The sequence below is a fragment of the Mustelus asterias genome, chromosome 9 (assembly GCF_964213995.1).
Source record: "Mustelus asterias chromosome 9, sMusAst1.hap1.1, whole genome shotgun sequence".
Taxonomy (NCBI): domain Eukaryota; kingdom Metazoa; phylum Chordata; class Chondrichthyes; order Carcharhiniformes; family Triakidae; genus Mustelus; species Mustelus asterias.
In genome coordinates, this window is record NC_135809.1 from 103,530,122 (window position 1) to 103,550,028 (window position 19,907).

At 42.5% G+C, this 19,907-nt stretch overlaps 1 protein-coding gene across 3 annotated transcripts in view; it reads left to right on the forward strand.

The window, feature by feature from the left end:
* Positions 1-19,907, forward strand: part of trim66 (tripartite motif containing 66) — a 201,947-nt gene that overhangs the window by 106,993 nt on the left and 75,047 nt on the right. For all 3 annotated transcript variants that reach the window (XM_078220730.1, XM_078220729.1, XM_078220731.1), the window contains one exon: positions 8,881-8,984. In XM_078220730.1, coding sequence (XP_078076856.1) covers positions 8,881-8,984 — 104 coding nt within the window. The remainder of the gene's footprint in view (positions 1-8,880; positions 8,985-19,907) is intronic.

The following is a 19,907-nucleotide window of genomic DNA, read 5'->3' on the forward strand; positions in this document are numbered from 1 at the left end:
TACTTGGATTCAAATCTAATGTGACAAAATATAATTTATTTTTCATTTGTTTTATATGGCTACAAATAAGCTCTCCAGAGCAAAAATTGCTCTGGTAACGTGTGTTCGTAGTTGACCAATACAACTACTGGGCGGCACGGTAGTACAGTGGTTAGCACTACTACTTCACAGCTCCTGGGTTCGATTCCCAGCTTGGGTCACTGTCTGCGTGGAGTTTCCACATTCTCCTCGTGTCTGCATGGGTTTCCTCCGGGTGCTCTGGTTTCCTCCCACAGTCCAAAGATGTGCGGGTCAGGTTGATTGGCCATGCTAAAATTGCTCTTAGTGCCCTGAGATGTGTAGGTTAGAGGGATTAGTGGGTAAATGTGTAGGGATATGGGGGTAGGGCCTGGGTGGGATTGTGGTCGGTGCAGACTCGATGGGCCGAAGGGCCTCTCTCTGTACTGTAGGGTTTCTATGATTCTATGAAATGCCCAGCTGAAATATATACTTATTGAATTGCATTGCTGTCTGGATATTTAAGTAGCCAATTGTTTTTGCGGCATTTTCTCTAAACTTTTTTAGATTTTGACAGCAGTGAGATGATAGACATAACCGTAAGGCACAAGTGGTCATTTTATAATTTGTGCCCTGATAATGAGCACTTGTCTCTGTTCTCTCTCTGACTTTAGACAAACTTTGAAATGGATGGAGGTAAACAACTGCTGCTGCAGCTTTGCAGCTCTGTCTGGTGGAGGCACCATTATGGAGTATGAAGTATGGTTATGCTTTGGTCAGGAAGATTGTGGTAATACACCCTTGTATTTTATAGTTAATTTTTGCTCTGCTGTTTGTACCTGCTGACTGCTCGGAGAATGCTGTGCTTGGCAGTTTAAATCAATTAGGGACCTTCTCCTCTGGGGATGGAAGGAAAGAGAAACAAAAGCTTGTTTTCTTTTGAGGGTGAAGTGACTCCAAGGTGAGTTGCCTCATATTTTGAACCAAATCTATCTTCTACAGCATTCTTGATTTAGGCTGGTCTTCAGTACTCAAAACATACGCATTGAAGTTTAAGAAAATTAATCAAATATGGATGAATTTTTGACAGTGTTCTTGATCATTAAGATAACAATGAAAATTATTTTTTGATTTTATTATTGTCACATGTATTAGTATACAGTGAAAAGTATTGTTTTGCACGCTATACAGACGAAGGAAAGGAGAGAGTGCAGAATGTAGTGTTATAGCTAGGGTGTAGAGAAAAATCAACTTAATGCGAGGTAGGTCCATTCAAAAGCAGGGAAGAGGCTGTTCTTGAGTCGGTTGGTACATGATCTCAGACTTTTGTATCTTTTTCTTGACGGAAGAAGGTGGAAGAGAGTATGTCCGGGGTGTGTGGAGTCCTTGATTATGCTAGCTGCTTTTCCGAGGCAGTGGGAAGTGTAGACAGTGTCACTAGATGGGAGGCTGGTTTGAGTGATGGTCTGGGCTTCATTCATGATCATTTGTAGTTTCTTGCGGTCTCGGACAGAGCAGGAGCCATACCAAGCTGTGATGCAACCAGAAAGAATGCTTTCTAAGGTGCATCTGTAGAAGGTGGTGAGAATTGTGGCAGACATGTCAAATTTCCTTAGTCTTCTGAGAAAGTAGAGGCATTGGTGGGCTTTCTTAACTAATAGTGTTGGCATGGGGGAGGACCAGGACAGGTTGTTGGTAATCTAGATACCTAAAAAAATTGAAGCTCCTGGCCATTTCTATTTCGGCCCCATTGATGTAGACAGGGCCCTATCCTCCACTAGGCTTCCTGAAGTCGATGACTATCTCCTTCGTTTTGTTGACATTGAGGGAGAGATTATTGTCGTCGCACCAGTTCACCAGATTCTCTATCTCTACCTCTATCTCTTTCCTGTACTGTGTCTCATCATTGTTTGAGATCCGACCCACAACGGTGGTGTCATCACCAAACTTGAAAATCGAGTTGAAGGGGAATTTGGCCATAGAGTCAAAGGTGTATAAGGAGTATAGTAAGGGGCTGAGGACACAACCTTGTGGAGCACCAGTGTTGAGGATGATCGTGGAGGAGGTGTTGTTGACTGCATTGAGCTCATCAGGGTGGGGTGCATTGGAGCAGGCGATTTTACCTGCCTTCATCTTGTAGCCTTTTATGTCTTGCCATAGTTGGAGAGAGTCTGTGTGGCTAGCCTGAGTTTCTAGCTTGGTCTGGTACTGTCTTTTGGCATCTTTGATAGATCATATCTGGCTTTATTGTATAGGTTAGGGTTGTCTGACTTGAATGCCTCAGATCTGATTTGCAATTACTCGTGCAGATTAGCTACCTATGTTTGCCTGAAAACGCCATTCACTGCCATTTAAAATTCATATGGCAATTCTCTGTCACAGGCTTAGAACATAGAACATTACAGCGCAGTACAGGCCCTTTGGCCCTCGATGTTGCGCCGACCTTTTGAAATTTGATGGACATAGGTACACTCCTATCTCTCTGGGTTAAAGAGTATGGCTATTTTTTTTAAAAATGTGTTTGCATACTTCATGGGTAGGATACGAGTGCAAGAGACTTTGAAATGTTTCTTAACCTATTGCTCTTTGCATCTAAATTATGACAGTTTACATTAAACTAAGCAACAAAAGTGCTGGAATAAAAACAAAAAAGTTTGAAAAATGCAGGTCAGTTGGCATCTGAAGTGAGAAAAACAGTTCGTGCTTCAGATCGATAACCTTATGCCAGAACTTGTGTTTAAGTAGAATGCTGAGTTTTGTTTGTGCTCAAGTTCACAGAGATCATACTGAGGCCCTGGCTATAGCACACGATATTTTAATGCAGTTCAGGTAATCATGACTTCATAAACCTATGCAGATCCAAAAGATTGTGCAGACGGGGACAGCTTTGCTGTCACAGCAAAGCTGTGAGGGATGGTTCAATGAGATGAGACACCTGTTGCGAAAAGAGAAGTCTTTAAGGGAACTTTGTAGAGTTATGGAAGGCATTTAATGGGACAGAGCAGTATTTTACAATCTGCTAGGGTAGTAAGATGTCAGAAGAAATTTAGGGTAGACGTTGAGTATATCTTTTATCTGGAATGTGACAACCACTGGAATGGATTTGCCAGTATCTTGCGACCTATCCTTGACTCTTTTTGATCCCATAGTTTTGCTGCTCAATGCAAGAAGGAATATTCTTCTTGTCACTTGGTAGTACAATGTTTAGGTATTGCTGGAGAAAAAGAGACCTGTTGTTGAAGCTTTTCATCTTGTATTTATTAGGAATGCCAAAATTAAAATGATTGCTCCCAAATTCTGTCCTGATGAGTACACAATGAAAAGCTTCAACAACATGTCTTTTTTCAGCATTTCAAAAGTTCTTCTATTCCACATTTCCTTGAGGCTTATTAATTGCAAACTGTTCATTCAAAAATCTGAGGCCGTGGTTCTCTGAAATTCAACTTGTGCTTTAGTTTGATGTGCTCTTTTTAATATATTTACCAGCAACATAAACTCAACCATGATTAACAATGGATCCTGTTGCTAAAAGCTGTTTAATTTGTCTAATTCCTTTCTACTTTACATCAAATGGTTTAATTCACTGTTGACAATAAATGAATGTACAAGATTGTGGAAAACAGCATTCTTATAGATGGTGTATAGCCACTGGCCTTCACGCCCCCACACAGGATGATTGTGGCCGCAGACCTACAAATTAAGGCAATTAGAAACAAAAAAATGACTTGCGTATTCAGCATTTTCAGCAAAGATCATTGATGTGTAATTAAATCTGAGTCTTTAGAAAGAAGTAAAATGATTTAAATGAGTTTTGACTCCTGATCTTGTATAGATAAAAATAAAATATCCAAAACTATAACTGGGTCAAAGCTATTTGGAATTGCACCAGCTAAAACCACTAAACTGTTTGGTACCAAATGTACTGTACAGTGAAAATCATTATACACCAGTTTATATCGAGATTAGTTTTATGCATTTCTAATTTAGGTTAATATGACCTATGGCAGCACTTCCCAAACTATTTTCCAATATGATCCTATTTTAACACTTAAAAAAAATTAACACCGCTCCAGATACCAACAAAAACATAATAGCAATAAAGCAGTGTTGTAACATTCAGTGCAAAATTATTAAATGTGTATTACATAATAGACCAGATAAATATGAAAACCTGTGCTTTTTAACATACTTAGTAGAAATGTGTTTTATGTACTCACCAGTCCATTATTACTCCAGCTCATGGATCTTGGCCGGTAAGAACTGAAAGAGCAGATTTAGGTTCTTGAAGTATCTGATATTGCAACCCAGGTTGTCCTGCACTGTGATGATGTGTTGGACACAGGCAGGCTGCAAGCTCAGCAGCGGAGGCATCATGCTGAGTTCATAGTTGGAGCTAGGCCTTTTCCTACACATCTTGTACCTCATTTTAACCTCGGTGATTGTGACATTTTTTATGAAAATTAAAATATTTAGACAAAGTGTTAGGATGACTAGTCTCAGATTTCAGTTAACAGAAGGCAGTGAGAAGTTACCTGGCTATTTGCGAGAGACTATATACACTTCACTTGCCTGTAAGAAGGCAGCTTCAACCGCCCTTAAGAAGTTCAACTCCACCCAAAATAAAGCACTCCGCTTAATGAGCATCCTACCCATTGACTATCTATTTCCTCTACTATGTGTGCCATGGTAGCAATTGACACTATCTACTAGATGCACAGTAGCAACTTGCTCATGCTTCTTCAGCAGCACCTCCCAGACCCACAGTTTCTATCGTCCAGAACAGCGGTCTCCAAACTTCAATCCGGATTCGGCCTGCTGCGGGCCGGATGTGGCCCATGGGCCGTAGCAGATGGATGCTGGGAACATCATTACTTCCAAGTCACACATCCTGACTTGAACATGCATCACTGTTCTTTCATTGTTATTTGATCAAAATCCAGAGGTTCCTATTTAATAGCAATGTGGGAGTATCATCACTGCTGTAGCCATTCAGTAAATAGCCTTCTCGGGGAAAACCTAAGGAGGATCTTAGAAACCCTACAGTGCAGAAAGAGGCTATTTGACCCATCGTGTCTGCACCGACCACAATCCCACCCAGGCCCTACCCCCATATCCCTACATATTTACCCACTAATCCCTCTAACCTACGCATCTCAGGACACTAAGGGGCAATTTTAGCATGGCCAATCAACCTAACCCGCACATCTTTGGACTGTGGGAGGAAACCGGAGCACTCGGAGGAAACCCACGCAGACACGAGGAGAATGTGCAAACTCCACACAGACAGTGACCCAAGCCGGGAATCGAACCCGGGTCCATGGAGCTGTGAAGCAGTAGTGCTAACCACTGTGCTACCTTGCCGCATATATAAATGCTAGTCAGAATCTCGTATGTTTCATTAAGACTACCTAGCATTCTTCTAAACTTCAATGAGTAAAGGCTCAAGCTTTTCTCAAAAGGCAATCCTTCATGCCAGGAATCAACCTAGTGAATTTTCTCTGAACAATTTTCAATGCAACTATATACTCCTTTAGTAAGGAGAACAGAACAGTACTCCAGGTGTGATTTTCTCCAGGTATAGTTGTAACAGAATTTTCCTCCTGTTATACTCTATCTGTCTTGCAATAAAGGCCAACATTCCATTTGCTGCCTTGTGATTCCTGAACAAGGACTTTCAGATTCCTGTGTACCCCAGTATTCTGCAGTCTTTCTCCACTTAGCTGAGAAAAGGAAAATATCATTTAAGTGTACAAACTCTAATTTTCCCACATTTCTGCTCCATCTGCCAAATCTTGCCCATTCACATAACCTATCTATAACTTTTTGCAGACTCTGTGCCCTCCTTACAACTTATTCTCCTTCCTATATTTGTATTGTTAGCAAATTTGGTTACAATGCACTTAGTTTTTTCTTCCAAGACATTAATATAGATTGTAAATAGTTGAGACCCCAACAATGATGCCTCTGATACTTCCCTAGTTACAGTTGTCACTCCGAAAATGACCCATTTATCCCAAAAATCTTCCATTCTCTCTCTCTATAGATGCTGCTAGACCTGATGATTATTTCTGGCATTTTCCGTTTTGGTTTTCCAGCACCTTTTTTAAAATTAGGATTTAAGGGGCGGCACGGTAGCACAGTGGTTAGCACTGCTGCTTCACAGCTCCAGGGTCCCAGGTTCGATTCCCAGGTCGGGTCACTGTCTGTGTGGAGTTTGCACATTCTCCTCGTGTCTGCGTGGGTTTCCTCCGGGTGCTCCGGTTTCCTCCCACAGTCCAAAGATGTGCGGGTTAGGTTGATTGGCCAGGTTAAAAATTGCCCCTTAGAGTCCTGAGATGCGTAGGTTAGAGGGATTAGCAGGTAAATATGTGGGGGTAGGGCCTGGGTGGGATTATGGTCGGTGCAGACTCGATGGGCCAAATGGCCTCCTTCTGCACTGTAGGGTTTCTATGATTCTATGAATTCACTGTCACTTGAACACCCACCTTGAAAATGTCTATCCCTACTCTTTGGGATTTCCATTTGTCTTTTTTTACCTTGTTCATCTTTGTTGCTTCCTATTTCCTTTCCCATGTTTGATCAGATCTAGAATAGAATCACTACAGTGTGGAAGGAGGCTATTTGGCCCTTCGAGTTTGCACCGACTCTGACAGAACATCTTACCCAAGCTCTAAATCTGTAACCCCACATGTTTATCCCACTAATCCTCCTAACCCACACATCTTGGGACACAAGGGACAATTTAGCTTGGCTAATGCATTTAACATGCACATCTTTGGATTGTGGGAAGATACCGGAGTACCAGGAGGAAAACCACCAGACACTGGGAGAACGTGCAAACTTCACGGAGACAGTCACCCAAGGCTGGAATCTAACCTGGGTCCCTGGTGCAGTGCTAACCACTGTCACCCTACTAAAAGTTGCTTTCACTTCAACATCTTTCTCAGCAACTGGCTCTGGCTTTGTCTTTTCCATGTAGGTTTTGAATGAAATTTCGTTCTTCATGTTTCGGATCCACCCATGATTACAGATGAATCCTAGACATTACTTACTCCTCAAACTGCTGCTCTTGCTGCATCCTGAAATCCACACTGAATGCCATATGCCACCAAATTCATACACTCAACCTGTGTTTTCAACAGCACTGGCACTGACTCACCCTGTCTCAAGGCTCTTTTGGTCCAAAGTTTCATTTCATCCTTTGTCTCATCTTGTGACTAACCAAAGGTCTTCTTTCTTTTAAGATGCAAAGGATCACAAACTTCAACCACTCATGGATACCAAGGCCCCTCCGGACCTTTCTTTCACTTTACTTCCCTCTGACTCCATCTCACCTTTTGCGATTATCCTCTTGTTTCCCTTCTCCTACCATGAATTTCTGCTTTAAGCGAAGGTTTTCAACTTCATCTCCTTGCATCCTCACTTTAGTGAATTTTGGCATGAAACTGATCATTTCTTCTGTGTCTACTTCTTTGGCTACTTCTCCCTGCTCCCCCCCACACAGCATTTTGCTCATCTCCAGTATCCTCCTATTATCTGGATTCCTCTCGCTTGTCTCCACAGACCAAGCTATGCCTGCCTTTTTGTGAGATTGGTGAAATATTCCTCGCCTTCCTCCTTGCCAGCATCCATATTCAATGGATCATCCTCCACTATTTCTGCTACCTCTAGCACGATGCCATCAAATGCACCACTACATTGGGGAGAGAAAATACAGATTGGGTGACTACTTTGTGCAACACCTCTGTCCAGTCTGTAAATGTGACCCCAAGGTTGTAGTTTTGTCATTTTAATTCTTCACCTTGCTTCCCTGCTGACATCTCTGTCCCCAGCCTCCTTTCAATAAAGTTCAGCAGCAGCTCAAGAACACCTCATCTTTTTATGAGATACTTTACACCTTCCTGGAAGCTGAGTTCAATTTTAGACTGTAACATCTGCTATTTTGTTTCCTTTTTTTTTATTTTAATGCCTTGTATTGCTTTTGGGCACTCACACCCGCTTCTTAATTTCTTGCCGCATTACCATTTTCCTTGTCCTTGCACCTCCAAATCTTTTGACCTTTTGTCCCCCAGCCCAGCGGGGTGCAGGTTGACAGTTGGGGAAGGGGAGCGCGATAGGTTGGGTGGGAGATTGTGAGGTGGGAAAGGTGGTGGGTGACTGGAGGGCAATTGAGGCTCTAATGTTGCCACATAAGTGTCTCACTGCACCACCATTGGCATTTAGTGGGTGGGGGACTCACCATGCAGGGAGACCACCGAGCAAGCCCCTTTGGAGAGTGCTGATGGCAGATGGTGGGGATACCCACCCCACTGGTGGTTTGATTCTGTGTGAGACCTAGTGCTGTCCAGGTACGTTGCCTGGTAAAATCTATTGTATTTCATAAATTTTCCAGTTTGGATGGGAAGTTTTTGACATGAAACAATTAACTCTCTCTCTCTCCTCTTAAATGTTGTCTGACCTGTTGAATATATCCAACATTTTCTGTTTTCATTTCAAGTTTCCAGCGTCCACATTATTTTTGCTTTTGTCTCTCTTTATACTCTGTCTATTGGGAACAGTCAAGATTATTTACTATTGCTACCTTCAATTAATACATCTGTGGCAAACTGCTTGGGAAGGTTAAGGCATTACTCAGATCATAATTTGGATTTTGTTTTGATAAGCTTTATTTGAACTTTTGAATACATACAATCAAAATTAATATCCCATCAAGTTTATTTTCCTAGATACAAATTTGTGACACGGCATTGCAAATTAATTTCCTTTTTGGAGGTGGTCATTTTTTAAATTAAGAAATCGAACTGAATTTGTTACTGCTATATGTGTGGTTAATCTCATTTCCTGTTGTTGATTTGATGTCTTTTGCTGCTCTGACTACCTCAGGCATTATCTGTTGCCCTGCTTGCAGGCAGACGTGTTTCACAAGCGATGTAGTGGAAAATGTCTTCATCAGAGACTATCCCCAAGTAATTCAAAAGATGGAAAAGGTAAGCACAATACAAATATTAAGCAGTAATCTGTACCTTTTTTTGCTAAAATTTAGCAATCATTCAGTGCACTACTGATATTGTGTGTAATCAGCAAGATTAACCAGTTCACTAGATCAAATATATTTGTATAGACTGTGCTAAGTGCATCTATGGTATAACCATAATTCAGGTTTTTGTACACGTTTCATAATGTATTTCATATTTTTTCTGTACAACTGCCAAAGTGGAGGAGAAATTGCTTATTGATCCTTTTTGAAATGGCAATTTGGTTCATGGAATATATATTATTAAATAGAAATTGGCCCTTGTTATACTTATTTTACAAGCACAATGACTCCCAATTTTGGGGACCAGTGTCCTGCACCTCCAAGGATACCTGGAAAAAGTCTGACCCAAAATTGAAAGGATGGTCATGTGAAACAAAAGTTAAGGTGGGGCACCTAGCAGAGCAGGCCTGATCTGTTTTCTAGATGTCAATGCATTCTAGCCAGAAAATGCTGTGAGAAAGCAGAAATGAATTATTTTCTTTCACTGATCTGGCGCCAAGAGAAACAGAGTGCCTCTCCTGACTCCAAAGCATTTCTTGGAACTGCGGCTGGCAGCCTAAAATTCAACACTTCAGTCAGGTGCGCTGCCTGTTTGGGTGTGATGGGTGCCAGCTACTCATTTTGTTCAGATGGGATGCAAGGACTAATTCTGCGTAATGCTCAGCTTTTATCTTTGAGCTAGGATTGTTTCATGTGCCCATTTGACACTCCAACATTCCGAAAGATCAACACCATCCAGGACAAAGCAGCCTGTTTACTTAACATCCAACCAACCACTGATATCCAATCAACCGCTGCACAATGACATGCATCAGTATGTTCTATGTACAAGATGCACTGCAGCAGCTCTCCCAAGGCTCCTCTAACCACACCGTCCAAATCCATAACGCCCCCCCCCCCCCCAATTCACCTAGAAGAACAAAGGCAGTAGGTGCATGATAACAGCACCTCAATTTCCCCAGTGAGACGCACCATCCTCACTTTAAATTGTATAAACTCTATAATGGTCAAATCATGGAACTCTCTACCTAACAGCATCGTAATGTATGTACCTGCATGGACTACAGCAGTTCAAGAAGGTAACTCATCCCCACATTCTCAAAGGCATTTAGGAATGGATACTAAATGATAACTTTGCAAGAGATGCCCACATCCCATGAACAAATAAAAGAAAAGATGAATTTCTCAAACTGCATGTATGTTCTGGTGTTTAGATTTGTATATATTTTTGAATTCAAAATGTGTTATCTTCACTTTTTATACTAAGCAAGATTGAGCTTATTCTGACTACCAATTTTTTCCATCTAAACTAAATGTATATATTGACGGAAGTGGAAAGGAACAGCTGACTTTTGAGATGACAAATGCACTATCATAGATGTTGCAAAAATGGTCTAGCCCCCTTACCTCAGCAAGTGAATAAGAGTAAACATTCTATGTAGTAACATTGTTGTTCAGAACTGATAGCATCATATTGGTTCCTGTGTATGTTCAGCATAATGATTTGTACTGGGAGTGGTGTCAATTACAAGATGATCCAGATAGTGTTCTGCTGAGTGGGTAATGAGCAGACGCCAGGCCTCAGTTTAGTTAATTAAAAATTTAGTTTAACTCTGGGTGTGCTCATTGTAACCAGGAAGGTAGATTTCTGAGGAAGAGAATCTCTATATTATTGAAACACTGATGATGTTTAGAATTGTCTGTACTGCAAATAGGGGTTTAAATTTATTTTGTTTACTGAAAATAAATCAACTAGTGGTAATGCAACTGTCTATATCACCAAGTAGCACCTTGAGTCATGTTGCACATATTGCATCAGTGATAATGCAGGCTTTTCTACATTGCAGCCAACACCAAAAATAGTTTCAGTGTAAGAACATAAGAAATAAAAGGTGCAGTAAACAATAAGGTGATAAGGTCCCTTGAGCCTGCCTCACCATTCAATAAGTTCACGGTTGGTTGAGCATCTGCATCAACTCCATTTTCCAAATTTATCCTAATATTCCTTGATGTCCTCAATGCCCAAAAAACTGTGAATTTCAGTTTTGAATATACTTCTCAATTGAGAATGCAGCGCCCTGTTGGATAGAGAATTCCAAAGATTCATAATCCTCAGTGAACAAACTTCTCATTTTGTCTGAAATGATCAAGTCCAAGGTGATTATGTATATCGAGCCCTCTAACAATTTTACATTTCAATGAGATCATCTCTCCATCTAGACTCCAGAGAATATAGACCCATCCTACTTAATCTATCCTCATAGAACAGCTATTTAATTCTGAAATCAATCTAGTAAATTCTCACTGCAGCCCCAGCAAAGTCTGTCTATCTTAAGTATGCAGACCAAAAACTGTTCACAGCATTTCCAGGTGTGGTCGCATCAAAGCCCTACATAATTGCAGCAAAATTTCTTTATTAAAGTCCAACCACTTTGCATTGAAGGCTAACATACCATTTGTCATCTTCATGGCTTATTGTATCTGCAGAGAATACTTACACCACACAAGTTAACTCTGATTTGTGTGGTGCAAGGACCCCTAAATTCTCCCCCTCCCCTCTCTTTCCCCCCCCCCCCGCCCCGCACCAATATGTATTTACATCACCTTTAAATCATTCTGCTTTTTAATTTTTCCCACCAAAGTGGATGATATCACATTATACTTCATCTGACACCATCTTGCCCAATCACTTAATCGGTCTGACAATTCTTGCCCTTGGCTTGCAAAATTAAAACCAATGATTGCCATTAGATTAATGTTATGTGATCAAGTTAACAGAATTTTCTTGAAATTTGTAAGTAACCTTTTGGCCCCTCTCTAGATAGCATTACAATATATTTAATTTCTGTAATTGCTATAGATAATGTGATTCATTTTGAATTACTTTCTTGAAAGTCTGCAGAATTTCATCTCTCAACTTTCTACGTCCTACTAAAATTTGTGACATAGATCTAATGCTGTGTATTAAGCAAAGTTAATTCTGGTTTTCATTCACCATAAAGGGTTCACTTTATTTCAGTTCTTCTAAGAACAAAAGGAAAACTGAATATTACTCTGCAACATATTTCTTCTCATCTTAGTTTCATCTAGAAACTTTGCACCTAAATGATTGCATCTAATAGGACCTTGGGTAGGTTTAGTGGTAAGAAGCTAAAGCAGCAACAAAGTTAGCAACTGTACTTGAGAGAATGATATTTGATCCGAGCTTGCGGTCAACACACTATTTTCTTTGTAAACCTGTTTGTGTGTGGTTCAGCTGGGGCAGTTTTTTTTAAAAGTTGAAACATTTGCAAGCTATAAGATTAGTGAGTGTTGCAACATACAGGGGAAATGTGCAAAAAGTAACATTTCTTGGAGGATAGTAAATTGTCTAGATCATGTCATCAGTGCAAACTTAAAGTTATAGTTTTAAGGGTCAATGAACTCGATGTTAAGTGTTTCTCTCCACAGATGCTGACAGACCTGCTGAGTTCATCTAACGTATTATGTTTTCCTTTTTTGTTTTGTGGATATAGACAGAATGAGAGGAGATAACAGCAGCAGCAACCAAAGCAGTGGCACCACAGCTGGCCCTGTTGGGAGGGACAAAGAGCACTAGAGCAATAGTTGTAGGGGACTCGATAGTTAGGAATACAGATGGGCGTTTCTGTGGATGTGAAAGGGACTCCAGGATGGTATGTTGCCTCCTTGGTGCCAGGGTCCAGGATGTCTCTGGACGGGCAGAAAGCATTCTGAAGGGAGAGGGTGAACAGCCAGAGGTCGTGATACATATTGGTATTAACGACATAGGTAGGAAGAGTGATGAGGTCCTGCAGCAACAGTTTAGAGAGTTGGGTAGAAAATTAAAAAGCAGGACCTCTAGGGTTGTAATCTCAGGATTACTCCCTGTGCCACGTGCCTGTGAGGCTAGGAATAGGAAGATAGTACAGCTCAACACGTGGCTAAACAGCTGGTGTAGGAGAGAGGGTTTCAGATATCTAGACCATTGGGGTTTATTCCGGGGCAGGTGGGACCTGTACAAGAAGGACGGGTTGCATCTAAACTGGAAGGGCATAAATATTCTGGTCAGGAGGTTTGCTAGTGTCACATGGGAAGATTTAAACTAATTTTGGCAGGGGGTTGGGAACCAAAGCAAAGGGGAATTAACTGAAGGGGAACCAGAGAGTAGGGCCAGTAAGACTGAGAAAGAGCAGGCAGGGTGTGATTGCTAATCAGAGAGGATCTGGTGGACTGAAGTGCATTTGTTTCAATGCGAGAAGTATAACGGGTAAGGCAGATGAACTTAGAGCTTGGATTAGTACTTGGAACTATGATATTACAGAGACTTGGTTAAGGGAAGGGCAGGATTGGCATCTTAACATTCCAGGATACAGATGTTTCAGGCAGGATAGAGGGGGATGTAAAAAGGGTGGGGGAGTACTACTGGTTAAGGAGAATATCACAGCTGTACTGCGGGAGGACACCTTGGAAGGCTCATACAGCGAGGCAATATGGGTAGAGCTCAGGAATAGGAAGGGTGTCGTCACAATGTTGGGGGTTTACTATAGGCTGCCCAACTGCCAGTGGGAGATACAGGGACAGATATGTAGGCAGATTTTGGCAAGGTGTAAAAGTAACAGGGTTGTTGTGGTGGGGGATTTTAACTTCCCCCTATATTGACTGGGACTCATTTAATGCTAGGGGCGTGGATGGGGCAGAGTTTGTAAGGAGCATCCAGGACGGCTTCTTGAAACATAATGTAGATGGCCCAACTAGGGAAGGGGCCATACTGGACCTGGTATTGGGAAATGAGCCTGGCCAGGTGGTCGACTTTTCAGTAGGGAAGCAGTTCGGGAACAGTGACTACAATTCAGTAAGTTTAAGTTAAAGATGAGCGTCGTCCTCAAGTTCAGGTGCTAAATTGGGGGAAGGCTAATTACAACAACATTAGGCAGGAACTGAAGAATGTAGATTGGGGGCAGATGTTTGAAGGTAGATCAACATTTGGCATGTGGGAGGCTTTCGAGTGTAAACTGATAGGGATTCAGGACTGGCACATTTCTGTAAGGATGAAGGATAAGTATGGCAAGTTTTGGGAACTTTGGATAATGAGAGAAATCGTGAGCCTAGTCAAAGAGAAAAAGGAAGCATTTGTTATGGTTAGGAGGCTGGGAACACATGAAGCAAGTGTGGGATACAAGGAAAGTAGAAAGAAACTTGAGCAAGGAGTAAGGAAGGCTAAAAGGGGTCATGAACAAACATTGGCCAGCAGGATTAAGGAAATCCCAAGGCTTTTTATATGTAAAGGGCAAGCGGGTAGCCAAGGAGAGGGTTGGCCCACTCGAGGACAGGGGAGGGAATCTATGCGTGGAGCCAGAGGAAATGGGTGAGATAATTAATGAGAACTTTGCGTCAGTATTCACCAAAGAGAAAGACTTGGTGGATGATGAGTCTGGGGAAGGGTGTGTAGATTGTTTTGAGTCATGTTGAGATCAAAAAGGAGGAGGTTTTGAGATTCTTGAGAAACATTAGGGTAGACAAGTCCCCAGGGCTTGATGAGATATACCCCAGAATACTGAGAGGCAAGGGAGGAAATTGCTGGGTCCTTGAGAGAAATCTCTGTTGTATCATTGGCTACAGGGGAGGTCCCAGAGGTTTGAAGAAGAGCCAGTGTTGTTCCTTTGTTTAAGAAGGGTAGCAAGAATAATCATAGGTAATTACAGGCCAGTGAGCCCTGCGTCAGTGGTAGGGAAATTATTGGAGAGAATTCTTCGAGACAGGATTTACTCCCACTTGGAAATAAGTGGACGTATTAGCAAGAGGCAACATGGATTTGTGAAGGGAAGATAGTGTCTCACGAACTTGATTGAGTTTTTCGAGGAAGTGATGAAGATGATTGATGAGGATAGGGCAGTGGATGTTGTCTACATGGACTTCAGTAAGGCCTTTGACAAGGTCCCTCATGGCAGACTGGTGCAGAAGGTGCAGTTGCATGGGATCAGAGGTGAGCTGGCAAGGTGGATAAAGAACTGCCTCGGCCATAGAAGACAGAGGGTAGCAGTGGAAGGGTGCATTTCTGAATGGAGGGCTGTGACGAATGGCATTCCTTAGGAATCAGTGCTGGGAACTTTGCTGTTTGTAATATAAATGATTTGGAGGAAAATGTAACTGGTTTGATTACTAAGTTTGTGGACGACACAAAGATTGGTGGATTTGCAGATAGCGATGAGAACCATCAGAGGATACAGCAGGATATTGATTGGTTGGAAACTTGGGCAGAGAGATGGCAGATGGAGTTTAATTTGGACAAATGTGAGGTAATGCATTTTGGAAGGTCTAATACAGATAGGAAATATACAGTAAATGACAGAACCCTTAAGCATATTGATATGCAGAGAGATCTGGGTGTACAGGTATACAGGTCACTGAAAGTGGCAATGCAGGTGGAGAAGGTAGTCAAGAAGGCATACGGCATGCTTGCCTTCATCGGTCGGGGCATTGTTTAAAAATTGGCAAGTCATGTTAGGCCGCACTTGGAATATAGAGTTCAATTCTGGTCGCCACACTACCAGAAGGATGTGGAGGCTTTGGAGAGGGTACAGAAAATATTTACCAGGATGTTGCCTGGTATGGAGGGTATTAGCTATGAGGAGAGGTTGGAGAAACTTGGTTTGTTCTCACTGGAACGATGGAGGTTGAGGGGCGACCTGATAGAAGTCTACAAGATTATGAGGGGCATGGACAGAGTGGATAGTCAGAAGCTTTTTCTGAGGGGGCATAGATTTAAGGTGCGAGATTTAAAGGAGGTGTACGAGGCAAGATTTTTACACAGGGTGGTGGGTGCCTAGAACTTGCTGCCGGGAGAGGTAATGGAAGCAGATACAATAGTGACTTTTGAGGAGCGTCTTGACAAATACGTGAATAGGATGGGAAGAGAGGTATATGGTCCCCGGAAGCGTAGAGGATTTTAGTTCAGTCGGGCAGCATGGTCGGTGCAGGCTTGGAGGGCTGAAGGGCCTGTTCCTGTGCTGTAATTTTCTTTGTTCTTTGACAGGTGTGATTACAGAAACGGATGATGTGAAGATTATATTAAAAGGGGAGAAAGTAATAGGTAGAGAAGATTTGCTATAAAATTAGCATTACATTAACTGCAAAGTCCTGCTGAAAAATATTTTGTGTTACTCAAAGACGCACTGGCAGAAATAGCAGGGGCATTGGTGACAATCTTCCAATTCTCATTGGATAAAAATAGGTCGCTCTGCCATTCAATCATGGCTGATATTTTTCTCATCCCCATTCTCCTGCCTTTTCCCCATAACCCCTGATCAAAGAAAATTACAACACAGGAACAGGCCCTTTGGCCCTCCAAGCCTGCACCGACCATGTTGCCTGACTGAACTAAAGAACCTATCTATCTCTGTCTTAAAGACACTCAATGAACTGGCCTCCACCGCCTCCTGCAGCAGAGTTCCACAGATTTGCCACTCCCTGGCTGAAGAAATTCCTCTTCGCCTCTGTTTTAAAGAATTGTCCCTTCAGCCTGAGGTTGTGCCCTCTGGTTCTAGTTTTTCCGACTAATGGAAACATCCTCCCCACGTCCACTCTATCCAGGCCTCGCATTATCCTGTAAGTTTCAATAAGATCCCCCCTCATCCTTCTAAACTCCAACGACTACAGACCCAGAGTCTTCAACCGTTCCTCATAAAACAAACTCTTCATTCCAGGGATCATTCTTGTGAACCTCCTCTGGACCCTTTCCAAGGCCAGCACATCCTTTCTTGGATGTGGGGCCTAAAACTGCTCAAAATACTCCAAATGGGGTCTGACCAGAGCCTTATACAGCCTCAGAAGTACATCCCTGCTCTTGTATTCTAGCTTTCTCGACATGAATGCTAACATTGCATTTGCCTTCCTAACTGCCAACTGAACCTGCACGTTAACCTTGAGAGAATCTTGAACAAGGACTCCCAAATCCCTTTGTGCTTCTGATTTCCTAAGCATTTCCCATTTAGAAAATAGTCTATGCCTCCATTCCACCTTCCAAAGTGCATAACCTCACACTTTTGCACATTATATTCCAGCTGCCACTTTATTGACCACTCTCCTAACCTGTCCAAGTCCTTCTGCAGCCCCCTTGCTTCCTCAGTACTACCTGTGCCTCCACATATCTTTATCATCTGTAAACTTAGCAACAGTGCTTTCAGTTCCTTCTTCCAAATCGTTAATGTATATTGTGAAAATTTGTGGTCCCAGCACTGACCCCTGAGGCACACCACTAGTCACCGGCTGCCATCCTGAAAAAGATCCCTTTATCCCCACTCTCTGCCTTCTGCCAGTCAGCCAATCCTCTATCCATGCCAGGCTCTTAACTTATTTAACAGTCTCCTATGTGACACCTTGTCAAAGGCCTTCTAGAAATCTAAATAAATCACATCCACTGGTTCTCCTTTATCTAACTTCCTTGTTACCTCCTCAAAGAACTCTACAGATTTGTCAGATATGACCTTCCTTTGATGAAGCTGTGCTGACTCAGTCCTAGTTTATCATGCACTTCCAAGTACTCTGTGATCTCATCTTTAATAATGGACTCTAAAATCTTGCCAATGACCAAAGTCAGGCTAACCGGCCTATAATTTCCCATCTGCTGCCTCCCGTCCTCAAACAGCAGTGTTACATTAGCTACTTTCCAGTCCTCTGGCACCCTCCCTGCCTCCAGTGATTCCTGAAAGATCACCACCAATTTCCAAGTGCCTCCACAATTTCCTCAGCTATCTCTTTTAGAACCCTGGGGTGTAGTCCTTCTGGTCCAGGTGATTTATCCACCTTTGGACCTTTCAGTTTCCCCAGAACCTTCTCCTTAGTGATGGCCACCACACTCACCTGTGCCCCCTGACTCTCCTGGAGCTCTGGCATCCCACTGGTATCTTCCACGGTGAAGACTGATGCAAAGTAACTCTTCAGTTCCTCTGCCTTTTCTTTGTTTCCTGTTATTACTACTACCTCATTTTCCAGTGATCCAATGTCTATTTTTGCGCCTCCTACCTTTTATATATTGAAAAAAACTCTTCCTATCTTCTTTTATATTACTAGCTAGCTTACACTCGTATTTCATCTTCTCCCTCCCTCCCTTGCTTTTTTAGTTGTCTTCTGCTCGTTTTTAAAGTCTTCCTAATCCTCTGGCTTCCCACTAATCCTTGCCACTTTGTATGCTTTTTCTTTTACTTTGATGCTGTCTTTGACTTCCCTCGTCAGCCATGGATGCCTCATCCTCCCCGTAGCATGTTTCTTCCTCCTTGGGATGAATTTCTGTTGTGCCTCCCGAATAACCCCCAAAAACTCCTGCCATTGCTGTTCCACTGTCTTCCCTGCTAGGCTCCCTTTCCAATCAACTCTGACCAGCTCCTCCCTCATGTCTTTGCAGTAACCTTTATTTAATTGTAATACCGTTACATCTGATTCCAGCTTCTCCCCCTCAAACTGCAGTGTAAATTCTATCATATTGCGGTCACTACTCCCAAAGGGTTCCTTCACCTTAAGTTCCCTAATCAAGTCTGCCTCATTACACATCGACAAATCCAGAATTGCCTGTTCCTTAAGCTGCTCCAAAAAATCATCTTAGACATTCCGCAAATTCCTTTCCTTGGGATCCATTACCTACCTGATTTTTCCCAGTCCACCTGCATATTGAAGTCCCCCATGATTATTGTAATATTGCCTTTTTTATATGCCTTTTCCATCTCCTGATTTTCTGCCCCACATCCTGACTACTGCTAGTGGGCCTGTACATAACTCCCATCAGGGTCTTTTTCCCGTTGCGATTCCTCAACTCTACCCACAGAGATTCTATGTTTTTTGATCCTATATCGCCTCTTGCTATCAAATTTACTTAATTCTTCACTAGTAATGCAACCCTGCTCCCTTTGCCTATCTGCCTGACCTTTTGATAGGACACATATCCTTGGATATTTAGATCCCAGCCTTGATCCCCTTGCAGCCATGTCTGTGATGCACACAACATTGTACTGGCCAATTTCACTGTGTGCAGCAAGCTCATTTACCTTATTCCGTATACTGCGCGCATTTAGGTACAACACCCTCAGTCCTGCATTGACCACCTCGCTTCTCATACTTGTCACCTTTTTTGCTCTGCCTGAGGTTAGATTCCTGCCACCTTTTATACTCTGTTCTATTACGTGGTCTGGAAACTTTACTAACCTCTCCTGAGCCCTCAGCTCCATTAACCTGCACTTCTACCTTCTTTAACTTCGATTTTCTAATTCTCCATACAACTGAACTGCCCCCCCACCCCCCCATTATTTAGTTTAAAGCCCTCCCGACAGCCCTAGTTATACGATTCGCCAGGACTCCGGTTCCAGTACTATTCAGATGAAGACTTTCCCATCGGAACAGGTCCCATCTTTGCCAATGTCCCATGAATTCAAACCCATTCCTCCCACACCAATCTCTGAGCCACGCATTTCCCTCAATCTTATTGACCCTGTGCTAATTCGCTCGTGGCACAGGTAGTAATCCAGAAATTATTGCCTTTTTGGTTCTCCTTTTTAATTTAGCTCCTAGCTGTTCATACTCCCTTAGCAGAACTTTTGTTCCTGTTCTACCTATGTCATTAGTACCTACGTGGACCACGACAACCGGATCTTTACCCTCCCCCTCCAAGTTCTCCTGCAGCCCAAATGAGAAATCCCGAATCCAAGCACAAGGCAGGCAACACAGTCTTCAGGATTCTCGATCCTGGTCACCGAGAACAGTGTCATCGCCCCTAACTATACAATCTCCAATTATGACTACGTTTCGTTTTTCTCCCCCCACTTGAATGTACCACGGTGCTATGGTCAGTTTGCTCATCCTACCTGCAGTAACTGTTCCCGTCCAC